At 40.8% G+C, this 19,198-nt stretch overlaps 1 protein-coding gene across 1 annotated transcript in view; it reads left to right on the top strand.

Moving 5' to 3' along the window:
- The window catches only part of lmo1 (LIM domain only 1), a 29,252-nt gene extending 11,396 nt beyond the window's left edge, over positions 1–17,856 (top strand). Inside the window, exons 2-4 of the mRNA XM_085158115.1 lie at positions 2,709–2,922; positions 10,405–10,530; positions 12,025–17,856. Of these exons, the coding sequence (XP_085014241.1) occupies positions 2,709–2,922; positions 10,405–10,530; positions 12,025–12,130 (446 nt within the window). The 3' untranslated portion in view covers positions 12,131–17,856. The remainder of the gene's footprint in view (positions 1–2,708; positions 2,923–10,404; positions 10,531–12,024) is intronic.
- The last annotated feature ends 1,342 nt before the right edge of the window (positions 17,857–19,198 follow it).

Raw genomic sequence — 19,198 nt, 5'->3', positions numbered from 1 at the left:
TACACTACTATTAAAGCCGTTTTCCGGAGGCTGCTTTGGTAGAAGACATCAAACTTGTGTTTTTGGGTTTTTTTTTTCTTTCCCCTCCCCAGTGTTGCTGCAAGGAAGAGGCATATTGGTTTCTTGGCAGACATTTGGTGTTCCTCTGCTGAGTTGTCTTTCTTAGTTAGGCCTAAGGACCGGGACATCTGCATAAAGAAACAGAGAACCCTCGGTGACATGAAGAAACAGTCTGTGTTGTCACCTTAATGATGCCGAGAAGCGTTTTATTAAAAAATTTTTTAAAAAAAGTGTTGAGCAGCACACAGTAACTCCATGATGGGTTAAGCTTTGGCCTTTTCAAATGTGATGTAAAACACACGCGATATGTTTAAGGGAAGTGTTGCGAGTGGTGGTGGTCTCGACCAATTACGAGTAGCCCTCCGGAGGTGGAGGAACGACCTTTTTGTATAATTAGTTCTCTTATTTAAAGCAAAGATTTTGAGTAGAATAACTAATTAGGTGTCATAAAAGGCAAATTAAAGATTTTTGAAATCCCTGAGGGAAATGCAGCAACTTCTATATTTTTCTTTGCACAACCTCTGAAACACACGCACACACACACACAGGCATTTTCTCTCTCCTCATTAAGACTGTTTTTAGTTCTGTAGAAGCCTGTCAGGCGAGCACTGTTGGCATACCTGCAGAGAGCTCCCCTAACAAGCCATGAAATACAGGTAGAAGAGTCCGCCCTTATCCAGTGTGGCTTGAATTTGAAGCTTTTTAGCTTCATTTACACTGAACATTGGTATTTATAGCAGGTTTTGTGATCCTAATGCGGCAGCTTCAAGGGGTCTGTTTTGGGAAGGAGGGAGACGAGGGAGCTGGAGGGCAGGCAGAACACTAATTGATGGCTCACATCACCAGCACTGGACCAATTAGCCTCTCCTTTCTACTTCTGATAAAGAAATAAGACGGCTCAACACCACCACAGCACTTACTGACATATAAACCAAAGTCATAAATTTGACTAACAAGCCCTGCAATTCCCTTCACCTCCTTAAAAAAAGAAAGGGGGGGTGCTATTTGTATTACAGTCATAGCATTATTGATGTGCGGATGGCCCTTAAAAAATTGCAGCGCAAATCTGGATCCAATGAGGTACTTTGTGGGTCCACTTGCTTGCGTGTGAGAGCATGTGAAAGAAGGAGAAAAAAGGCAGGGAGAATGATAATGATTTTCTGTTCCAAAGAAGTTCTGCTGAAAAGCGGTGTAAGATTTCTGTGAAGGAGAGTGAACTTGACAGATTGAGCTGAGAAAAACAGCGCAGAGCGAAGCAGTCCCTTGTTACCAGCTGAAGTTGTGTGTATCGCTCAGTAAACTGCAGAAGTTAAAACGGATCCAACTACAGGATGACCTTATTCACACGTAACATAACACAACTACACAATATGTCACATGTTTGCATACTTTCATTCCTGAGAAACGCCTGTGTGTGTGTGTGTGTTCATATATAAAAATATATCGGTTTTGGACCGCATGCACAACTTTAAAGTGCAACAGTGACGTTTCATATAAAACTGTATAACCCGTCTTTAAAATGGGGCCCTTTACAGATGCCCACACATACAAAATGTTGGCCTGACCCCCCATGTTGCAGACTGTCCAGTCTTTTTTTTTTTTCTTCTTTTTTCGAGAGAGAGGGAGAGAAATGTGTTTTGAAAGTAGTGGCAAGTGGCGTCCACTGTGTGTTCTTTTAGATGGATCAATAGCTCAGTGTGTGAGAGAGTGTCTTAAGAGCTGTTGTCTTGTGCTTTCAGCTGTGGCAGACCTGTTAGTGCTACAGAGGGGAGCTGCGCACCCCTGCCTCTGTACCAGCAGTGGCCTGAGGGGGGCTTTTAGTCCAAACACAAATGTCAACCACACATAGACTATTAGTGTTTAGTGCAGTTATTAAATGGACTTTATTTGTCCTTTAGGAGGCTAAAAGGCGCACTTAAAGGGGACCTGCGTGACAGCAGGGCAATTTGCGAGTTTGGTAACTTAGGCTTGCTCATTGCAGACACATGAGTACAGATAAGTGTAAAAGGAGGAAAGGCTGTAATGCTCTGAGCAGGGAGCACTGTGTGTGTTGGCAATTTGTGTGCGCACACACGTGTGTATATGAGTCCGTGTCTGTGTGTGTCCCCGCGTGTGCTAAAAGGCACTTAGGCCATAACATATCTCACTGGGGTCTGGTAGCAACGTTTTTGTGGTCAGAGGCTTTTTAAAAGGTTAATGTTAATCTATACCAAACAAAGCCCACGAGGAGCTTTTACAGCTGTGGACAGTTGAGTGAAATGGGCTTTGATGAAATGATAGGTCACTAACATACTACGCAGCTTGTTGTAAATACCTCGGTAAGCAAAATAACTCTGAGAACTACCTGAGATGTGCTCCGTCCTCTGATGCCTGCTGCCAGTGATCATGTAACTTTTGTATTACAGCATGTTCTTAGTGGAACAAGTAAGTCGAGGCTTTGTAGTCCAATGTGACCTGTGTGCCTATCTACATGGAAGAATGTTTTCTTTAATGCATATGAAGCAGGTAGGCAGTGTGCTGTGGCCGTGTGCGAGGCCAGGCTTAGACGCCTCGAGAAGCAGCCAGCTTATCAAAAAGAGAACATGAAAAGTCACTCGTGTTCCCGGGCCGTAAATCACGCGTGGCTGTTTGTCTCCTTATCACTACAGGTGTGCCGATGCTCTCCGTCCAGCCCAAAGGGAAACAGAAGGGGTGTGCTGGCTGCAATCGCAAGATTAAAGACCGCTACCTGCTCAAGGCCCTGGACAAATACTGGCATGAGGACTGTCTCAAATGTGCCTGCTGCGACTGCCGCCTGGGGGAGGTGGGCTCCACCCTCTATACGAAAGCCAACCTCATCCTCTGTCGCAGGGACTACCTGAGGCAAGAAAGACACACAATCACCTTTCTCCCCTCACAACAAGCACAAAAGCGATGTCGTTCCAAAAATTGTGTTACTCAAAAAGATCGCAGAGTTGTTGTTTTTTTTGTTCCTTCCTCTCTTTTCAGTGTCACATATAACCCTCCCAGTAGGGTTTGTTGTGCTCTGTCAGTATGAGTCGCGAACACTTTTAAAATCAATTTCCATCAGATAAGGTTAATGCCTTATTCTTTTACAGAATGTATATAGGTGAAGGCTAATTTGTTTTGCATAAGGAGAAGAATACGGGCAATTTTTGGAACACCATTTTTCCTTCTTCTTCTTTTTTATTTAAAAAAATTGTCCACAAACACAAATCACAGTTCCAACATCCACGATAAACCACATGGATACCCAACCATATACATATTTCTTCTTTACATGACGACATGTTTTTGGTTGTATCAGCACTGTAGGCTGTGAGAAACCTCCAGGCAGGCTTGTTGCTTCACTAGTGCTGCCCCCCCCCCCTTCTTTCTGATACCCCTGCCATCTGCTTGTTAAATTAAAACATGACCATTTCCTGGGCGTTAGGTCACATTCCCTACCATTTATTTGAGGGGGAATCCCCCAGGGGCCGACTTAAAGATGCCGGTGCCCTAGGCCCCTCCTCCCGAAACACCCTGCCCTGCACCGTCCTCCCCCCTTCCCCTTTCTCCATTTTCCTTCTGCCTCCTTGTCTCACAGCGTGTTCACTTTTATCTCTTAGTGCTACCCATTTAAGTTTTGATTAGTTTATTCCAATTTAAGATGGTAAATTAAAAAAAGAGCAGCATCACTTAAATAGCCACTAAAATTCAGCACAGAGATCTTTAATCAACCTGGCTTTCCTCTACCTCACTGATGCCTTTTAATGACATTTCACTTTTATTTCAGCTCTTCCTTCGACCTGGAAGAAGCCTACAGCCCACTTGAGAGGTGCTTAGGGATGTTACGTTGAGATAGGCCATTACCATCCATCAGTCCCCACCCACAGTTAATGCTTTTAAGATGCAGTGAGAGGTTGACTAAGACCTGATGTTTCCCCCAAAATGGGCAGATGGTGCAGATGAGGTAATAATAAATGGGCAAATGACCGAGAGAAGGCAAAAATGATGAAGCTCAGAGTTTCACTTGGTAAAATACATCAGCTGAAAGGACAGCAACCTCAACCCTGAAGCCATAAGTGCCTACTGGCACTGTAAAGGGAGAAGGAAAAGCTTTCTCGCACATTAGGCCACTAAGATGTAGAGGTCACAGAAGGGATGAAATGAAGAGAATGACATATGGAATCAAGAGCTAGGAATACTAAAATAAGAATAAAAAGGACGGAGCTGTAGAGAGCTTCCTGTGCTCCTCTGCTGCCCCAGATTGTCTAATGAAATCCATCCCACTCGCCTGCTCTTCAGCCTGCGACAAATGCAGAACACTTAATGGCTGAGATGCTCGAGATGAATTCTATTATGGAACAAATTAAAACCCTTGCCTTGCGTATATAGGAAAGAGGCAGTTTGAGAGACCAGAGTATTTGAAAGTAGGTGATGCAGTCTCCATGCAGCGCCGGTTTCCTTTTCATTCCTTCTTTTCTCTGTAGTAAGACGAAGGCTCTGCTCACCTGCAGTAATGAAGTTAAATCTGTACACTGAATTAGCCTCCCGCACTTCATTAAATACAAGCAGTGGATCAAACACACTTTGGTTATTTCCCAGGGTTTGGAACCCTGCCATGCTCACATTAATTATTATAGGAGCTCCATCTGTGATTGTCCTTCAGTGGCATTAGCAACTTATTGAATGCACCCACACTTTACTGAATATTACACTCCAGCGCGCGTGCGCGCACACACACACACACAAAATGCACACCACAAAATGTCCTCCCGTGCCCTTCAAAACCATGCACCATCAAAAAGTTTAGTTTTAATCCACCTGATGTCAGTTGCCTGCATCTTTCTTTTTGTAAGCAACTTCCTTGTAAGAATAGCAGCTTTATTAAGCATTTTCTTTATTGTCAGTCTTTTGGTGAAGTCGTAAAACCTTTAACCCCTCGTATATACAGTGATGATACGATCATCAGGACATGAAGCTAGAAATAATTCAATATTCTGTTTCATATATTAGAGTGGACATAATAGTCAGCCACTTATCAAAATGTGGTGTCATTAACTGTAAGAGGAAAACGTTTTCAAGATAATGGACATTATAAGTTATCCTAAAACCAGCTAAATAGGAATGTGATAGAGGATGGCTCCACATGGATGTGACTGTTTTTCAGATCAGTCTTTTTCTTACTCCTTGAGGAAGTGAAACAGTCGCTCTTCTTTTTCAGGCGAGATAGATCTGTACAGAGGTTTACACTTTCAAAAAAGACACAACTGTTGGGGAAGGTCAGAACACGCGACGCATGCATTAACAGTTTTCCCTTTTATGAAATCTGACAAACCCTATGCAGGCAGGGAAGTCTCAAAGAGCTCAGAGAACAGGTAGAAAACTTCAAGAGCCACAGCCCAATCTGAGAGAAGCAATTCAGAGAGGCAGATGATGCACTGTAGGAGCTTTAAGGGTTTGAAGTTAGCAAAGCAGCGAGTTGAAAGAACTAAAGAAGGCCCTCTTTTCTCTAAAGACCCATTGTAATAACTCAATAACAGAGGAAGGAGAGCTCCTTTATGTTCCTGCCGTCCAACTTTGCTCGCAACATCCCATACCAGCACACAAAGTTACATTTTTAGCTACTAAATAGGAGCTCTTTTAAGGAGTCGAGAATAGGCTTCATTCCCCTGCACTGAAGATGATAGAAAGCAGGGATAAGGCAAGTATACAAATTCTATAAAGTTAAGAACCTAAAATGCAACTTAATTGTTTAAAAACCCAAAGTCAGCATGCATATAATTAGACCTAAGCCACAATAATGACGGCAAGTGATCCAAACAAAGCCTATAATCTTGAGATGGTGAGATAAGAGTAATTTCAGCATTGTTAAGCAGGGACACACATATCTATTCTCATTTCCACGTGTCTACAGATACAATTTAAGGTGTCACTCATCACTGTGTATCTGAAAGGTGTCAATTATGGTCATTAAATGAACCACAAAAATACTTTATTGATAATACAGTTTGCTGCATATTATACTGCAGATATATTAAGGTTTTTTTAAGCTGTCTTGATCCTAATACTTACCAAGACTGGTGATCAGTGTCTAAAGTAAAAATGTACGTTTGGCATAGAGAGTCTTTCTTTCATGGCCATTATAGTAACATTCTCACACCCCGGCATTGCCACCCTTAGATTTAGCAGTCTGAAATATTTAATTATAAAATGTTTAATCTCTGTTTGCAAAAAACACATTGAAAACATCACAGTGTGTGTTGAAGACATGTTGTAGAATATGGAACGACAACAGTGGTACAAAAATGTCGTTAACGTTTTCTTACCTTGCCACCCCATATTGCAAAACTATGGGGTGGCAAGGCTATTATACAAATTTGCATTGATCACCAACTTCTCCAATGACCTGTGAACTCCAGCTGTGTTAGAGTAGCACACACAAGCCACTACTTGATGCAAGTGTGACAAGCACAACAACAGTCTCCTCAAGGCACTTTTTGTTGTAAGGTAAAGACCCTACAATAATACAAAGAAAACCCCATCAGTCAAACAACCCCCGAAAGTGGAAAGGAAAAGCTCCTTCTTAACAGGAAGAAACGTCCAGCAGAACCAGGCTCAGGGAGGGGCGACCATCTGCTGCGACCGGTTGGGACAAAAAACACACTGTGTGTACAAGTGCACAGTGAGTGAAGAAGAAACTCAGTGCATTATGGGAATCCCACATCAGCCTCGGCCTATTGCAGCATAATTAAGGGAGGATTTAGGGTCACCTGACCCAGACCTAACTGTAAGCTGAAGGCTCTGCCTCCTATTCTACTTAGGAAACAAAAGCAAGCCATCAGTCTGAAAGCAAAGTGCTCTACTTGGTTGATGCGGTACTACGAGGTGGTTACGATAAGATTCGGCCAGTTTATTTAAGAGCTAAGGTTAATGTTCTTTGTTGATCTTTTCCACAAAGATTAAGACTTAACAGTAATAACTGCAAAACATCAACAATAGCAAATTTAGCAGGATGCTAGCACATCTTTATCAAAACGTAACTTGTATTTATACCTAAAAGCATTACCACTTCAGTTTGAGTTCTGCTGCTACTGCCAGTAAAAACATTTTTAAGTTTGCAAAAACACAACACTCATCTAATAAGCACATCCAGCTTGCTTTTACTTATACTGCATTATGCCATTTAGAAATCCATATGAGAATGCGTCACAGGCTGTGGTGAGCAATCCAAATCAGCACTTCTAACCCTTTAATCCATTTATATGAACCACAGAATTGTTCAATTTTAAAAGAGGGCTTCTTGCTACAAACCCTGCTACAATACCGATGATTGATCAGCAAAGCACACAGGCCTTGGTGCATTACAAGCTGGAGAAATTTGCCAGTCATAAATGCTGAAAAAATGGTGTTGATGTTGATTTTTTTTCTTTCTTTCTTTCTTTTTTTTACACTTTTCTTCAGAGAATATTGATTTATTTAATCCAAATGGCCAGGGAAATTGAAGTGCATGAGCCACTGCACTCCTACAATACGGGACATGTGTCAGAACAATGCATTTGAATTCCTCCGAAAATAGTCTATTCAAACAAAAAGAAAATCTACTTTAAATGTAATGAATTAATGAACAAAACCCATTTACAGCTTATGTTCATGAAATGCACTGTTTGGGTGCGGTGAAGCATGCCAAGTTTATAAAAAATGACAGTTAAAATTAATGCAGTTTCTTGTGGTTTTATATATCTTGTAGTATACATGTTGTGTATAATTGCAGAGTCCTTGATCACACACAATCTATACTTAAGTACAAGTTAAAGGTGACTCTGAGTAGCTTGCGTCTTCATTTTTGTGCTAATATGTTGGGATCTGTTGGCTAACATTGCATTTTAGTATGAAACTCATTACTTAGGATGCTCTGCTGCAGTGGTGTTTCTCTCTGACTGCCTTTTAGTTTCATAGGAGCAGGAAGAAAAGAGTATAATGTGTGCTGAACAGTTCACTCAGCCTGTAATCTCCTCTTAGCACAAGGGGCTCAATTAAGCCATATGTTGATGCCACATTATAACCCAGACACATCAGCTGTTGGCTGAAGAACAGTATGAGTGGGACACAGCGATTACCGAGAGCACTTTTTTGCACTCCAACTTCTCTGTGCCAAATATCTGCCTGCGATTTCAAATCACAAAGCTGATAAGGAAATCAGGTTAGCATGAAAGACTATTAAGACGCTTAAGACAGACCGGTTATGAGAGCCGTTACCATCCTTCCATACTGAAGGCCTCTAACCCCTTTTTTGTGCCATTAGCAGAATACTTTCTCACTGTGGAGTTTGAAAGACGTGGGTGTTTACCAGGTTCTGCAGGCTTTATGTTGTAAATGTTTTGTACCCAACGACGAGCTCAAATAACCCTCATAATAGAGTGGAAAAGAGGTTATACCCACACTATTTGAATTACTGGTTTGTGGAGAGTATAGATATAGCCGCAAAGTAAAAAGTAGCCACAGATGTGACACGCTGCTCTGACTGAAGGCGGAACTTGGTGTCAGGAGCAAGCTGGGCTTCCCCACCAGGTGTTTTCACAACCTGTATGTATCAACTGAGCACCATGTCTGCAGCCCAGCAGGGTGTAATGGAGATGGGTTAGAATAATCCTTCTGGCTGCTATAGGTGTGTGCATGTCAATTGCTGTAAATGACCAAGGTTCTCTAGGCTCTTTTATAGCTTAGGTTCCCTGAGGGAGAGAAAGGACATCACTATGACCTGCTCACTACATGGAAGAGTCTCTGAATGTCATGATGACTCTGGCTGCTCTGGAGTTTTCTCTTTTTTCCCCTCCAGGTAAAAAAAAAAAAGAGAGAGAAAAGGGGTTAATTTATAAGCTGGAAACTCACCAGTTCACGGTTGCCAATACTTGTGCTTTGTCCACACAAACCCACTCATGTCTTGTAATATGAATGCTGGAATAGTGTGATAACAAGGTCAGGTTCTGTAGCACTGGCATTTGCTCTGTTTTCAGATCAATACTGAATGTGTGAGATTGCAATTTTTTAAAGCTGTTTGGATAAGTCTTTGTGTCTCTCTAAAGAGGGGGGGAAAAACATTCTTTGAGTTACAGAGCACCCCGTGGGTGGCAGATGTCTACTGTATGAGAACATTCAGTATTTTTTTTTCCTTTTTGTTACTGAAACAGTAACCAGTTGTAACAATGTTTCAGTTTAACACCCTGTGAATCCCTCTCATGGAACATAACAACCTTTCTCCCTCTGTTTCTGTCTTCCCTGCTCCTCTGGGGCAGTGGCCCCTAATTAGAAGCAGAGCTGCTGGATAGACATTTTCTTTAACAAGGTGAAAGCAACTGAATGGGACTCGCATAAACGAGGCAGAATATCAACACGGGGACTCCTCTGTCTGAGCTCTACAAGTTTGGGGGGGGAAAAGTGTTTAACATACTGTTGGAATGACAATCTGCTGTTGCCTTATCCCCTCTTGCAAAGCTGTGAAGCGGTCCTTTTCCTGCTGCAGAATATATAAATCTATCTGTGCTTCGGAATCTCCAAATTAAACATAGGGGCAGGCGCTTGGAAAATGAAAATGTAAATCTGACTGGGGAAAGCATTTGAGGTTCCTTTTTTTTTTTTTTTTTTGGGCTTTGAGGAGATCTACACCAGTGCCTCCTTGCTGTGTTTGTGACCTTTATCATTTGGCTCCTATCTAATAAGCCCAAACAAGCTGCAGTGAGGTTTGAGCAGTGAGTCTGTTCACTGTAAAACATTTAGTTAACTCCTCAAGGTTGCATCTACCATCACTGTCTCAGGTTCTTCTCTGAATGAAAGAGGAAGACGGAGAAAAGCGAGAGAGAGAGGGTTTGAGCCTGAATCCTTGTAACAGAAATCTTTTTGAACTTACGACTACATTATAGAGTGTAGCCTCATGTGCAAAAAAAATCCAGCTGGATTTGGTTGAAGACAGACTCATTAGGTAGTTTTGTTTTGAAAGAAGAAAACTTTCAGCAGTTCAAATGGTTTGCCTCAGACCTGTTTTCGTTGCTTTTGCAGTGTGCGAGAGGGAAATTCTTTGAAGAAGGAGATTAAAACCATGTGATCATTATAATTAGATCATTAGCCAAGAATTAAGATCTATGTTTGTAACTCTCATTAACAAATATACTAACTGGATGCCAAGAAAGATTTTTGCCTTCAATTCGATTTTCACTCCCTTTTTCTGTGAAAGCCCCTGTTTTTATTGAACTTCTTTCTTTTACATTTCTTGCTGTCATTTTGCCACGTGTTTGTTTGCTCTTTTTACTGCATCTAGGTAAAGAGAAGGTGGGTTAATCTCTGTCTGTGCGCTCTGTCTTTCAGGCTCTTTGGTACAACGGGGAACTGTGCAGCCTGCAGTAAACTGATCCCAGCCTTTGAAATGGTGATGAGAGCCAGAGATAATGTTTACCATTTGGACTGTTTTGCCTGTCAGCTTTGTAACCAGAGGTAAGAATGGGGGTCATAACTGCACAACAACATTGCATATTTAAGAAAAAAAACACACACACACACACACACAAAAATAGGGCGTTAAAATGGCCAGTGGCTTAAATATTCGAGGCTCTTAAAAGAAAAATCTCAGGTGGAAAAGAAATTTTATATTTCATTCCGTTATTGCAGACCACAGTTTATAATTGGTGGTGGGGGGAGTAAATTGCGGTTGGCTTGTGTTGCAAGAATCAAGGTTGCATTGCATTTGTAATGCCCTGCTAATTATTTTCTATTATGTCACGCTGCCAGCACTTTGTCCTTGTTTGTGGCTAGATCTGTAAATCTTTTAAGCCAATGGGATGTAAAATTAGCTTTTGTTCATATTTGTCCGAGGAGGCAAAGGAGCCACAAAAAAAATAAATAAATGACGTCCTCCAGATTTGTGCTGTTGCACAAAAGAGAATAGACACAGGTGTGAAATGGCGTTTTCCTAAGGAATAGGAACTATTATAGAATTGGAGCAAGCACAAAGCCTACTGTATGGTATGATGTACACAGAATATGACATAGCCAAATATTGCTTTTTCTCATTAATATACTGTCAGTAATGGCACCTCTCTGAAAGCAGAACGTCCTTTGCATGCTTGTCAGGGGTGCTGTGACCCTGTTCCTCCACACAGCACAAGCCCATTAACCTTCTGCAGACCAGATTCAGTTACCATAGTGAACACCTGCTGTAAGGGAATTATGACTGCAGTCTCTTTTCTCAGCTGGCAGACACAAAGCCAGGTCTCATCTGGCACAGTATTGCCACGGCTGTGACCGTTACCAGCTTTATTTACTGTGTTACCAGCCTGGCACATTACTAAAGCCAAGCCATTTTCAGCTGTATTCTTATCTTCACTCCCCTTCAGTCACATTATGGAGCTGTGTCCACTGTGTCACACAAACAAACAGCAGCACACAGAAGAACATCAGTGGGGCAGGCTGCTATGTGTTATTTTTCCCTCTCCAACTGACTGTGAGACTTTGGAGGAAAAATGTTTTCGAGCACTGGAACTAAACTGGTGTGTGAAAAGCTAACCCCGTGGCAGAGTTTCCTTGGAAACTCTTGCGGCGCCATCGCCGCTTTTGCCAGGCCAAGGAGAACTGACCTGCTTTTCATTGGGTGCCAGCGCCTGTGTCTGTTTGATTCGAAACTGTTTAGGGTTTTAATCTACTTTTATTTGAAGCCACACATTTTACAATGGCCATCAAAACAGACTCTGAATCTGGCGAGCCGCGGTCTCGGCGCATGAGGTAAAATGTCTCGAGCCAAATGTGTGCGATCAAACAGAATCATCAGTACCTGCTGATCCTAAACGCAGCGTTTTCACTGCCAGAGCAGAGTCAACCAGTCAACAAACACACACCACTTTGTCGTGATGCCAGCATTAATCATCTTTTTTTTTTCGTTTTGTTTTTGACAATGGTTTTTTTTTTCCGCCTTTTGTTTTTGTGTGCCAACAGGTTTTGCGTCGGGGACAAGTTTTTCCTAAAAAACAACATGATTTTGTGTCAAATGGACTATGAGGAAGGTCAGCTGAATGGGAGCTTTGAGACACAGGTCCAATAGTTGGACCCCGACGGCAGCAACAGCCGGCTCCACACGTTACACACGAGATGGATGTTCCGCTGCACTTGGAAAAAAGACAAGCGTCTGTCTGCTTGCCTGCAATACTTTTTAAGACCCCTTTATCAGTCCCTAAGGACTCTATTGTAAATGTTAAACTTTTTGCCCCTCCCACTTCCCCCCCTCAACACTGAGCAGTTACAAATTTTGATGTACAGTTGTGCCTGCTTAGCTGAGCACTGTATTGCTTGTATGTTTTGTGAAATTTGTTTTAGGTTTGTTTTCTTTTTCTTTAAGAAATGGTTCACTGGAGGGTATGTACAGTCTGTTTTCTCTGTATATATAAACTGGAACATTTATTTTATGAAATGTAATGCAATTTTATTACTAGTGTGAATTAAAGATTCTTAAATGTTCATAGTGAGATTTTTTTTTTCTCTTACCAAAAACCAAAGTTGTTGGCCCACATGTTGATATGTAATCATGTATCAGAAAACTGCAACGCTGTAAAGATCCCTGCAGGCGAGAAAAAAAAAATATTTGAAGTCCTCTTTAAAACATGATGCAACGAAACAAGTTTTATTACATTTTGCAGAGTTCTGATGGAATTAGAAATGCTGTTTAAAATGAACTAAATAAGATTTTATTTGGAATAAAAGAATGCTTCTCCAAAACCGTGTTGTTGTGAGCGTGCAGGTGTCATGAAAGGGGGCTGAGATAAGCTGAGCTGCTCTGTGTGATTCATGCTTCACTAATTGCCATCTGATTATGAGGGTGAATTGGCCTGGAAATGAAATGCAACAGCAAATAAATTAGAGAGAAAATAAATGCTCATTGAGTTTGAGCTCATTCAAACTCATCAGCTACACAAGTGCAGAGCTGTATTAAAGGGTACTTTCCCCAGAAGACTGTTAATGGAGATGTGTGACACTGTCTGTTTATCTGATGAGGTTATATCTGATATACCAACTCTGGTCGAGCTGTCAAGATTTGCAGCCACTCCATCAAGTGATAATCCACTTCAGTGGCTTTGCTTATTACATGTATTTGTACACATTAATCTTTAAATTAAAGGAGGGGGAAAGGCGTTAAGCATATATTAACTGCAGTGTTTCTGCACACAGCTAAAGGCTATGTGCAGGAACACTGATTACCATGGATTTGTTTTTAATATATTAAGGCTGAAAGTTAAATAGTAATCATAGTTTCTTGTTGTTACTACACAGTTACTAGCAGTAACAAGCTATAATTACAAAAAAATCTCAACATTTATGTGATGTTACACCCAGCAAAGCTGAAACAGCCACATTTTTACACACTGAAGCAGTTTTTAAAAATTCATGGCTCATCATCCATTTCATTTCCATCCAAGGTCAGTAAGAAGTATTGTTGCACATCGGTTTGGACGGGCCTCATTGGCCTTAATTTCACTCACATTACCAGACTTCACGTGTGTCGTGGAAGACCCTGAGAATTAAAACCACTTAATGCTGCCTTTGATTTAGTGGGAGACTTTCTGTCATCAGTTTATCTCTGTGTGAGAGAAACATAAATAGCTTCATTTACGTTCATGTACGTTTGGCCTTTTGAGAACAGCGCAATTCCAAAGAAATAAGCCACGACGTATATATGTTGCTAAATGTGTCTCAGATGACGAACACATGAATGCCCTTGGGGTTAATACGACTAATCTCCATGTGTGTATTAACTCTTATTCATTCAACAGTGTGTCCAACAAACTTCAGATTTCCACCGAGGCTCGCCAATCTGCGAAGAACTCTCCTACCAGCAGGACACAGAACATCATTATAATTTGCTAACACATAAATCAAGTGTGCAAAGAGCATTAATTAGAAATTCATTAAAAATTCAGACTCACCGGCAGGTGTGCAAATAAAGGATTAGGTAGGCATCAATTATACCACATAAGAGAACATTTTAATTGCAATTCTTGGATTGATTTACAGGGGGAAACAATCAGGCTCTTTGCAATGTGGCTGATTGCTCATTTTGCTGAAAAATAATGAGGAAAAAAAAAAAACCTGACCAAGTAACACTGTCCCCGACTGAAAGGTAATAGGAACGTGCCGATTCAGCTATGTGTGCACTGGCATGCATGCACGTACACAGTCTATCTATCTATGTAATAAAAACACATGCACACAGATATTATTAAGAAACGTACACATCGATAATTGCAAAACACGGTGCACAAACAGGCATAGTCACACAAATAAATACACACGCACTGCAGCTTGGCATTCCCATCTGCTTGTGTTGGTGGAGAAGTTCTTAAGCACCAAATGTTGCTCTGTTATGACTCAACTTTGTGAATTCTCAAACCTCCTCTGTGTTCCTGATTACTGCATTATGGCATCTGCTTAATTAGCTTGGCTGGTGTCATATGTTGCACACGAGGGGGTGTTAAAAAGTGCCCTTCCCTCTTGCTCATTATCTGCCTCGACTCATGTGATGTATAATCTCTCTTGACAGGCATTCATATTGACATAGGGACAGCTGTCAGCAGAGCATGGTCATAAAGGGTGCACGTAGAATAGAAAAACCACACGGAGAGCAGATAAGTGGAAAGGCTGCCAAAAAAATCTAAGTGAAACTAGTAACTCTGTGTTTTATTTTGGATCCATCAGCAACAATTCTAATTACACTGAATTTAATTTTATGGTTGAGAGTTTTCTTGAAGGAAGTGATAATAGGCTATGCATTTTGATTATTTCAGGTATATTAAAAGTAACCTCTTGCCAGTGTATTATATAAATTAGTGTGTTGCCCAACTCTTGGCGAGGAATCAACCTCATTACGGCCATATGGGGAATTATAATCATTATCTCAACAGTTCTGTTCATTTCCATCTAACAAAATACTCCTTTCTCAGTGGAAGACCAAGTTTGTGGATCTTAAATGGGGCTTCTTTACAGATCAAGGGAACATGCTCATAATACAAAAGGCATTGTATGTAGTGACCCCAACAGGACAGCTAATTAGAGGAGGGTTTTTTTTTATTGTTATGACTCAACTATACAGCTATACAATGTTACAAGTTTTGTAACATCCAGGACCAAACCTTTTCATCTTAGCACAGTGTTCAGGCTTAGAGAAAGATCGGTGTTATAAAGCAGTGAAATTACAGGATGCACTGGACATGAATCACAACCTTATCATCTATGCACTAACAGACCTTTTTCCTTTCTTTCTTTTACCAAAATAAAATAAATCTATCCCACGCGTTCACATTTATCTCCCAAAATATTTAATAAACATGCACGACAATGCCATCATTTTTAATTATTCGGGACAACGTGGGGGCAGGTCGGACTTATTTCAATAAGTTGCAGATCTTTTTAAATCCCCTGCCAGATTTGTGGGCATCCACAGCCTTTTTCATTCTGAAGGCCTCAAAGACCGGCTTGGCTTGATGACACTGCATACTTCAATATTACGGAGAACACAATATCTTAGATATGAGAATTTTCAAATGATATGGGTTACACCTGTCACTTATTTAGACCTCAGTTGCACAGGCCTTGAGACTGTTCAGCCACTCCCTGGCATCCTCCAGCCACTGGGAGAAAAAGGTAGATTTCCCAACTGGTTAGAAAGTGGAGATTGAGTTTGCTGGAGGTTGGCGGTGCTGCAGTAAAAACCTTAAAGTGTTATTGCTTTGGTGACAGTGGATGCCTTTAATTTCAAAAGGTGCAGCATTTCCATTTTGCATTGCACTTTTTGCAGATTCACCACCGCGAGGTGAGAAGCTGCAGGTGTCTGCAGAGAAGTCAACGTCTTTCATGCAAACTATGGGGAACTGCAGTGAACCTGACACAGGCAGGTTTTTGAAACCAATTGTACCTAGCGACCGACTGTAGTCGATAGCCAACCGGTTAAAAGAAGAATCCACATTTTTCTATGGTGGCTGTCTTGTGCGGCTTGTGTGACTGGGGCATGTTGTAGTTATCAGCATCTCATTTGGAGCCCCGTGATCTAATTGTATTGATGTGAAGATGTGATAAATGTAGAGGTGTACATAGTTTTCCCTGTGACTGATGTCTTTTATTAACTCGAATTATGGAGATGACAGAAAAATGTAAATTGTTATGTTTCTGAAGCTCACCTTTATGTGCATGCACCTTTAAATGGATTAAATCTGTCCTTGTCCAAATTTATAGGTCTGTGTGTGTGTTTGTGTATAATATCTACGGGGTACACTTAATCTTTTACATGAAAGGATATGTACAGAGATGCTAATTGTGGTCAAGTGACTGTTATTCCCCTTGCAAATAAACAGATTTTCAAAGCTACTCTAAAATTTCAGCATATGTTCCATTGCTGCCTAATAGGCCTGCTTTTTGCTATATGCAAGAGACTGAAGAGGGCAATTAGTTACAAGTGGCTTTGATTAGCACTGATTCCACAGCAGTGCTGGAAGGAATATAGAAAACAAAATGCTAAATTACTGCTGAAGCTCTTTGTGACAGAATGCAATAAAAATGGAAGAAACTATTTAAATTCATGGTAATAACAGGTAAGTGTGCACATGTTAACTATAGCATGGTGCCCATGGCTAAGATTATGCATATTCTACCTACAAACAGCCTGTGCCAAGCAATGCATATAAAACTGAAATAAATGGCTACAGATGCATGAACTTGCCCTGAAAGAGGTTTGCTTACTCTGATCTCATTCTTAAATGAAACCAATTTGCCTAGAAATTGGTTCTAAGGCCTAATGTTGAACTCTGCACATCAGCTCTGCCACACACACACACTCAAACGCACACACACTGAGTTAGCTTTTTACAAACACACTTTCACAGTCACACTGTTTCCACCCCTTCCCTCGCTGCAAATCATGTTTGACTTTGAAGTGCTAATTTTGGAAGTTTAGCCAATTTTTATTTGCTGCTTTGAAATGTATCCCCTAAGCTGCTGCACCAGCAATGAAATATACAGACCTTTACAATGAGGGATAAGTGACCAAAATGAGAAGCGCCTGGTTTTCTTCCTAACATTATATAACTGTGAATAATCCCCACATAGCATTTTCTCCTGCCATCACAGCCTCAATTTATATTCAAAAATATTATGCAGACTTTTTACTTTTTGCTCATTCCTCAATCATCCCCACCTAAAGTTAGAGCTAATTTCAGATATCTGCAATACAATACAGCCGACGAAATCCCTGAAGCATTTTTCACATTAACACTATGTTTTATCAGTGATTCAGAACAAAAAGTGTGACTAACATGGGAAGGGTAAAATGGTCATTTGAGTCGACAGTCTCATAACATGCCTGACATGACACCTTATATTGTACACTGTAGAAAAATCTATTTCGTGACAAAAAAAACAAAATTCAGCTCGAGAACATGCGGTCCATGAATAAACACGTTATAGATTGATCTGCTCTTTGAAAACAGAAAAATGTTGTTACACTTCTTGCCACTAAGCTCCGTCTCTTTGTTGCAGAAAAGCTAACTCTTAGACTGGAAATGTCCTCAGTCAAAGACATAGTGTTTACCACTGTAATGGATGCAAAGATGACCTCAATCACAAGCAATTTTTAACTGCTTTCAGCGGGAGCTGGGACATTGTATAGTAAAATAAGTTGATCAGATTGGCTCCTCAGCAAGCAGCCCAGCTAATAACGTGGCAAGCAAAGAGCTTGAGGGAGAGAAGATTTGGAATGTGGGTCCCTCCACTTTCCAGTGCTGCTTTGCTTTAACACAGTCCTGGACTTGGCAATAAATTGCTTTAGTAATCAGCTTTTTGAAAAGCTTATTTACTGCTTGTTTTGTGTTTATTGTAGTTCTCAGAATAAAATATAAAATTGGATTTTATTACATGTGCAATTTTCTTCTCTCATAAAGAATAGCGAGCGTGCGCATCACCTTGTTGAGTATGGATGATCCAGAGAAGACATATACAGTATATTATTTTTATTATCTCTGATGTGATGCTGTCTCTTTACACCCCCAAGGATAGGCACTTGGGATTGGATGGAAACACTTCATGTATAAAACGTCCCAAAAAAAAGCTGAGAGATCACTGCATTGCTATGTGTATTTACATAGTGGGGGAGCAAATAAAATCACGGGGAGTAGTTTGTACTGTGTTTAAGGTCCAAATGCATCAGTTTGATGGTGTAACACTACTTCACAAATGCACAAACCATATGCTCGGTGGTCCTTTTCATGATTTCATTATTATGTACAATGCAGTTCAATACTGACACATCCAGAGTTAACTTAATACTAGCACAGGCTCGTATAAGGCTGCCCTCACCCCAGTGGTTTTTTCAATCTTTGCTGTCAGCCCTCAGAGTCCTTTCAGTTTTCACTTCATCATATTTGGCTTTTTGAATTGATATAACTCCATGCTACGACAGAAAACACTCTAAAATTCAACCAAGTCCTAACACAGATCTTTAATACTTCCAATATTTTTCAGTCCTCACTGTAATGGTACAAAATAATGTTCAATTTTGTTGGATTACTGCACGTTTCCCCAACAGCACATTTTAATCATAAAATGCTAAATCAGAACAAGTGCAACAAAGTGACTTCTTACGAGCTCTTTCAGAATCTCTAACAGTGTCTTTAAGCAGAAGCATTTTTCAGTCATCTGCTTTCCTCTATTTTCTCCTGTTTTAAACACAACACGCCTCCTGGACATCCAAAATGTGGGCAATCCTACAATGAGGGGTTAAAGTGAGCCTGAGTGATCCAGAACAGCATTCCAGCACCTTCAGGTGATGAGTAATTAAATCTGATAGGCAGGTTACTATTAAATGAGCTAATTTTTCGTGTGCTGCAGCCTGGCGCTACATCCAGTGACAGCGTGGAGATACTTGCTCAGTAATAAGAAAATAATGACATCCCAAGGCCCGCTTACACCCTTAATACATCTTTTTTCTTCTCATCCCTGCGATGCGTTCATGGTGCAGACGTAGTTGCAGTATTTTACATGCAGCTAGCTGTGGAGTGAGCATAACATCAGTGACATTAAGTATCAGGTGGTTTCAAGTGCAAAATCCTGAACTGTTTCTTCACATTTTTTC

The sequence above is a fragment of the Neolamprologus multifasciatus genome, chromosome 1 (assembly GCF_963576455.1).
Source record: "Neolamprologus multifasciatus chromosome 1, fNeoMul1.2, whole genome shotgun sequence".
In the NCBI taxonomy this organism is placed as follows: Eukaryota; Metazoa; Chordata; class Actinopteri; order Cichliformes; family Cichlidae; genus Neolamprologus; species Neolamprologus multifasciatus.
Note: the sequence above shows the minus strand (reverse complement) of the source record. Positions and strands in the feature narration are given on the sequence as shown.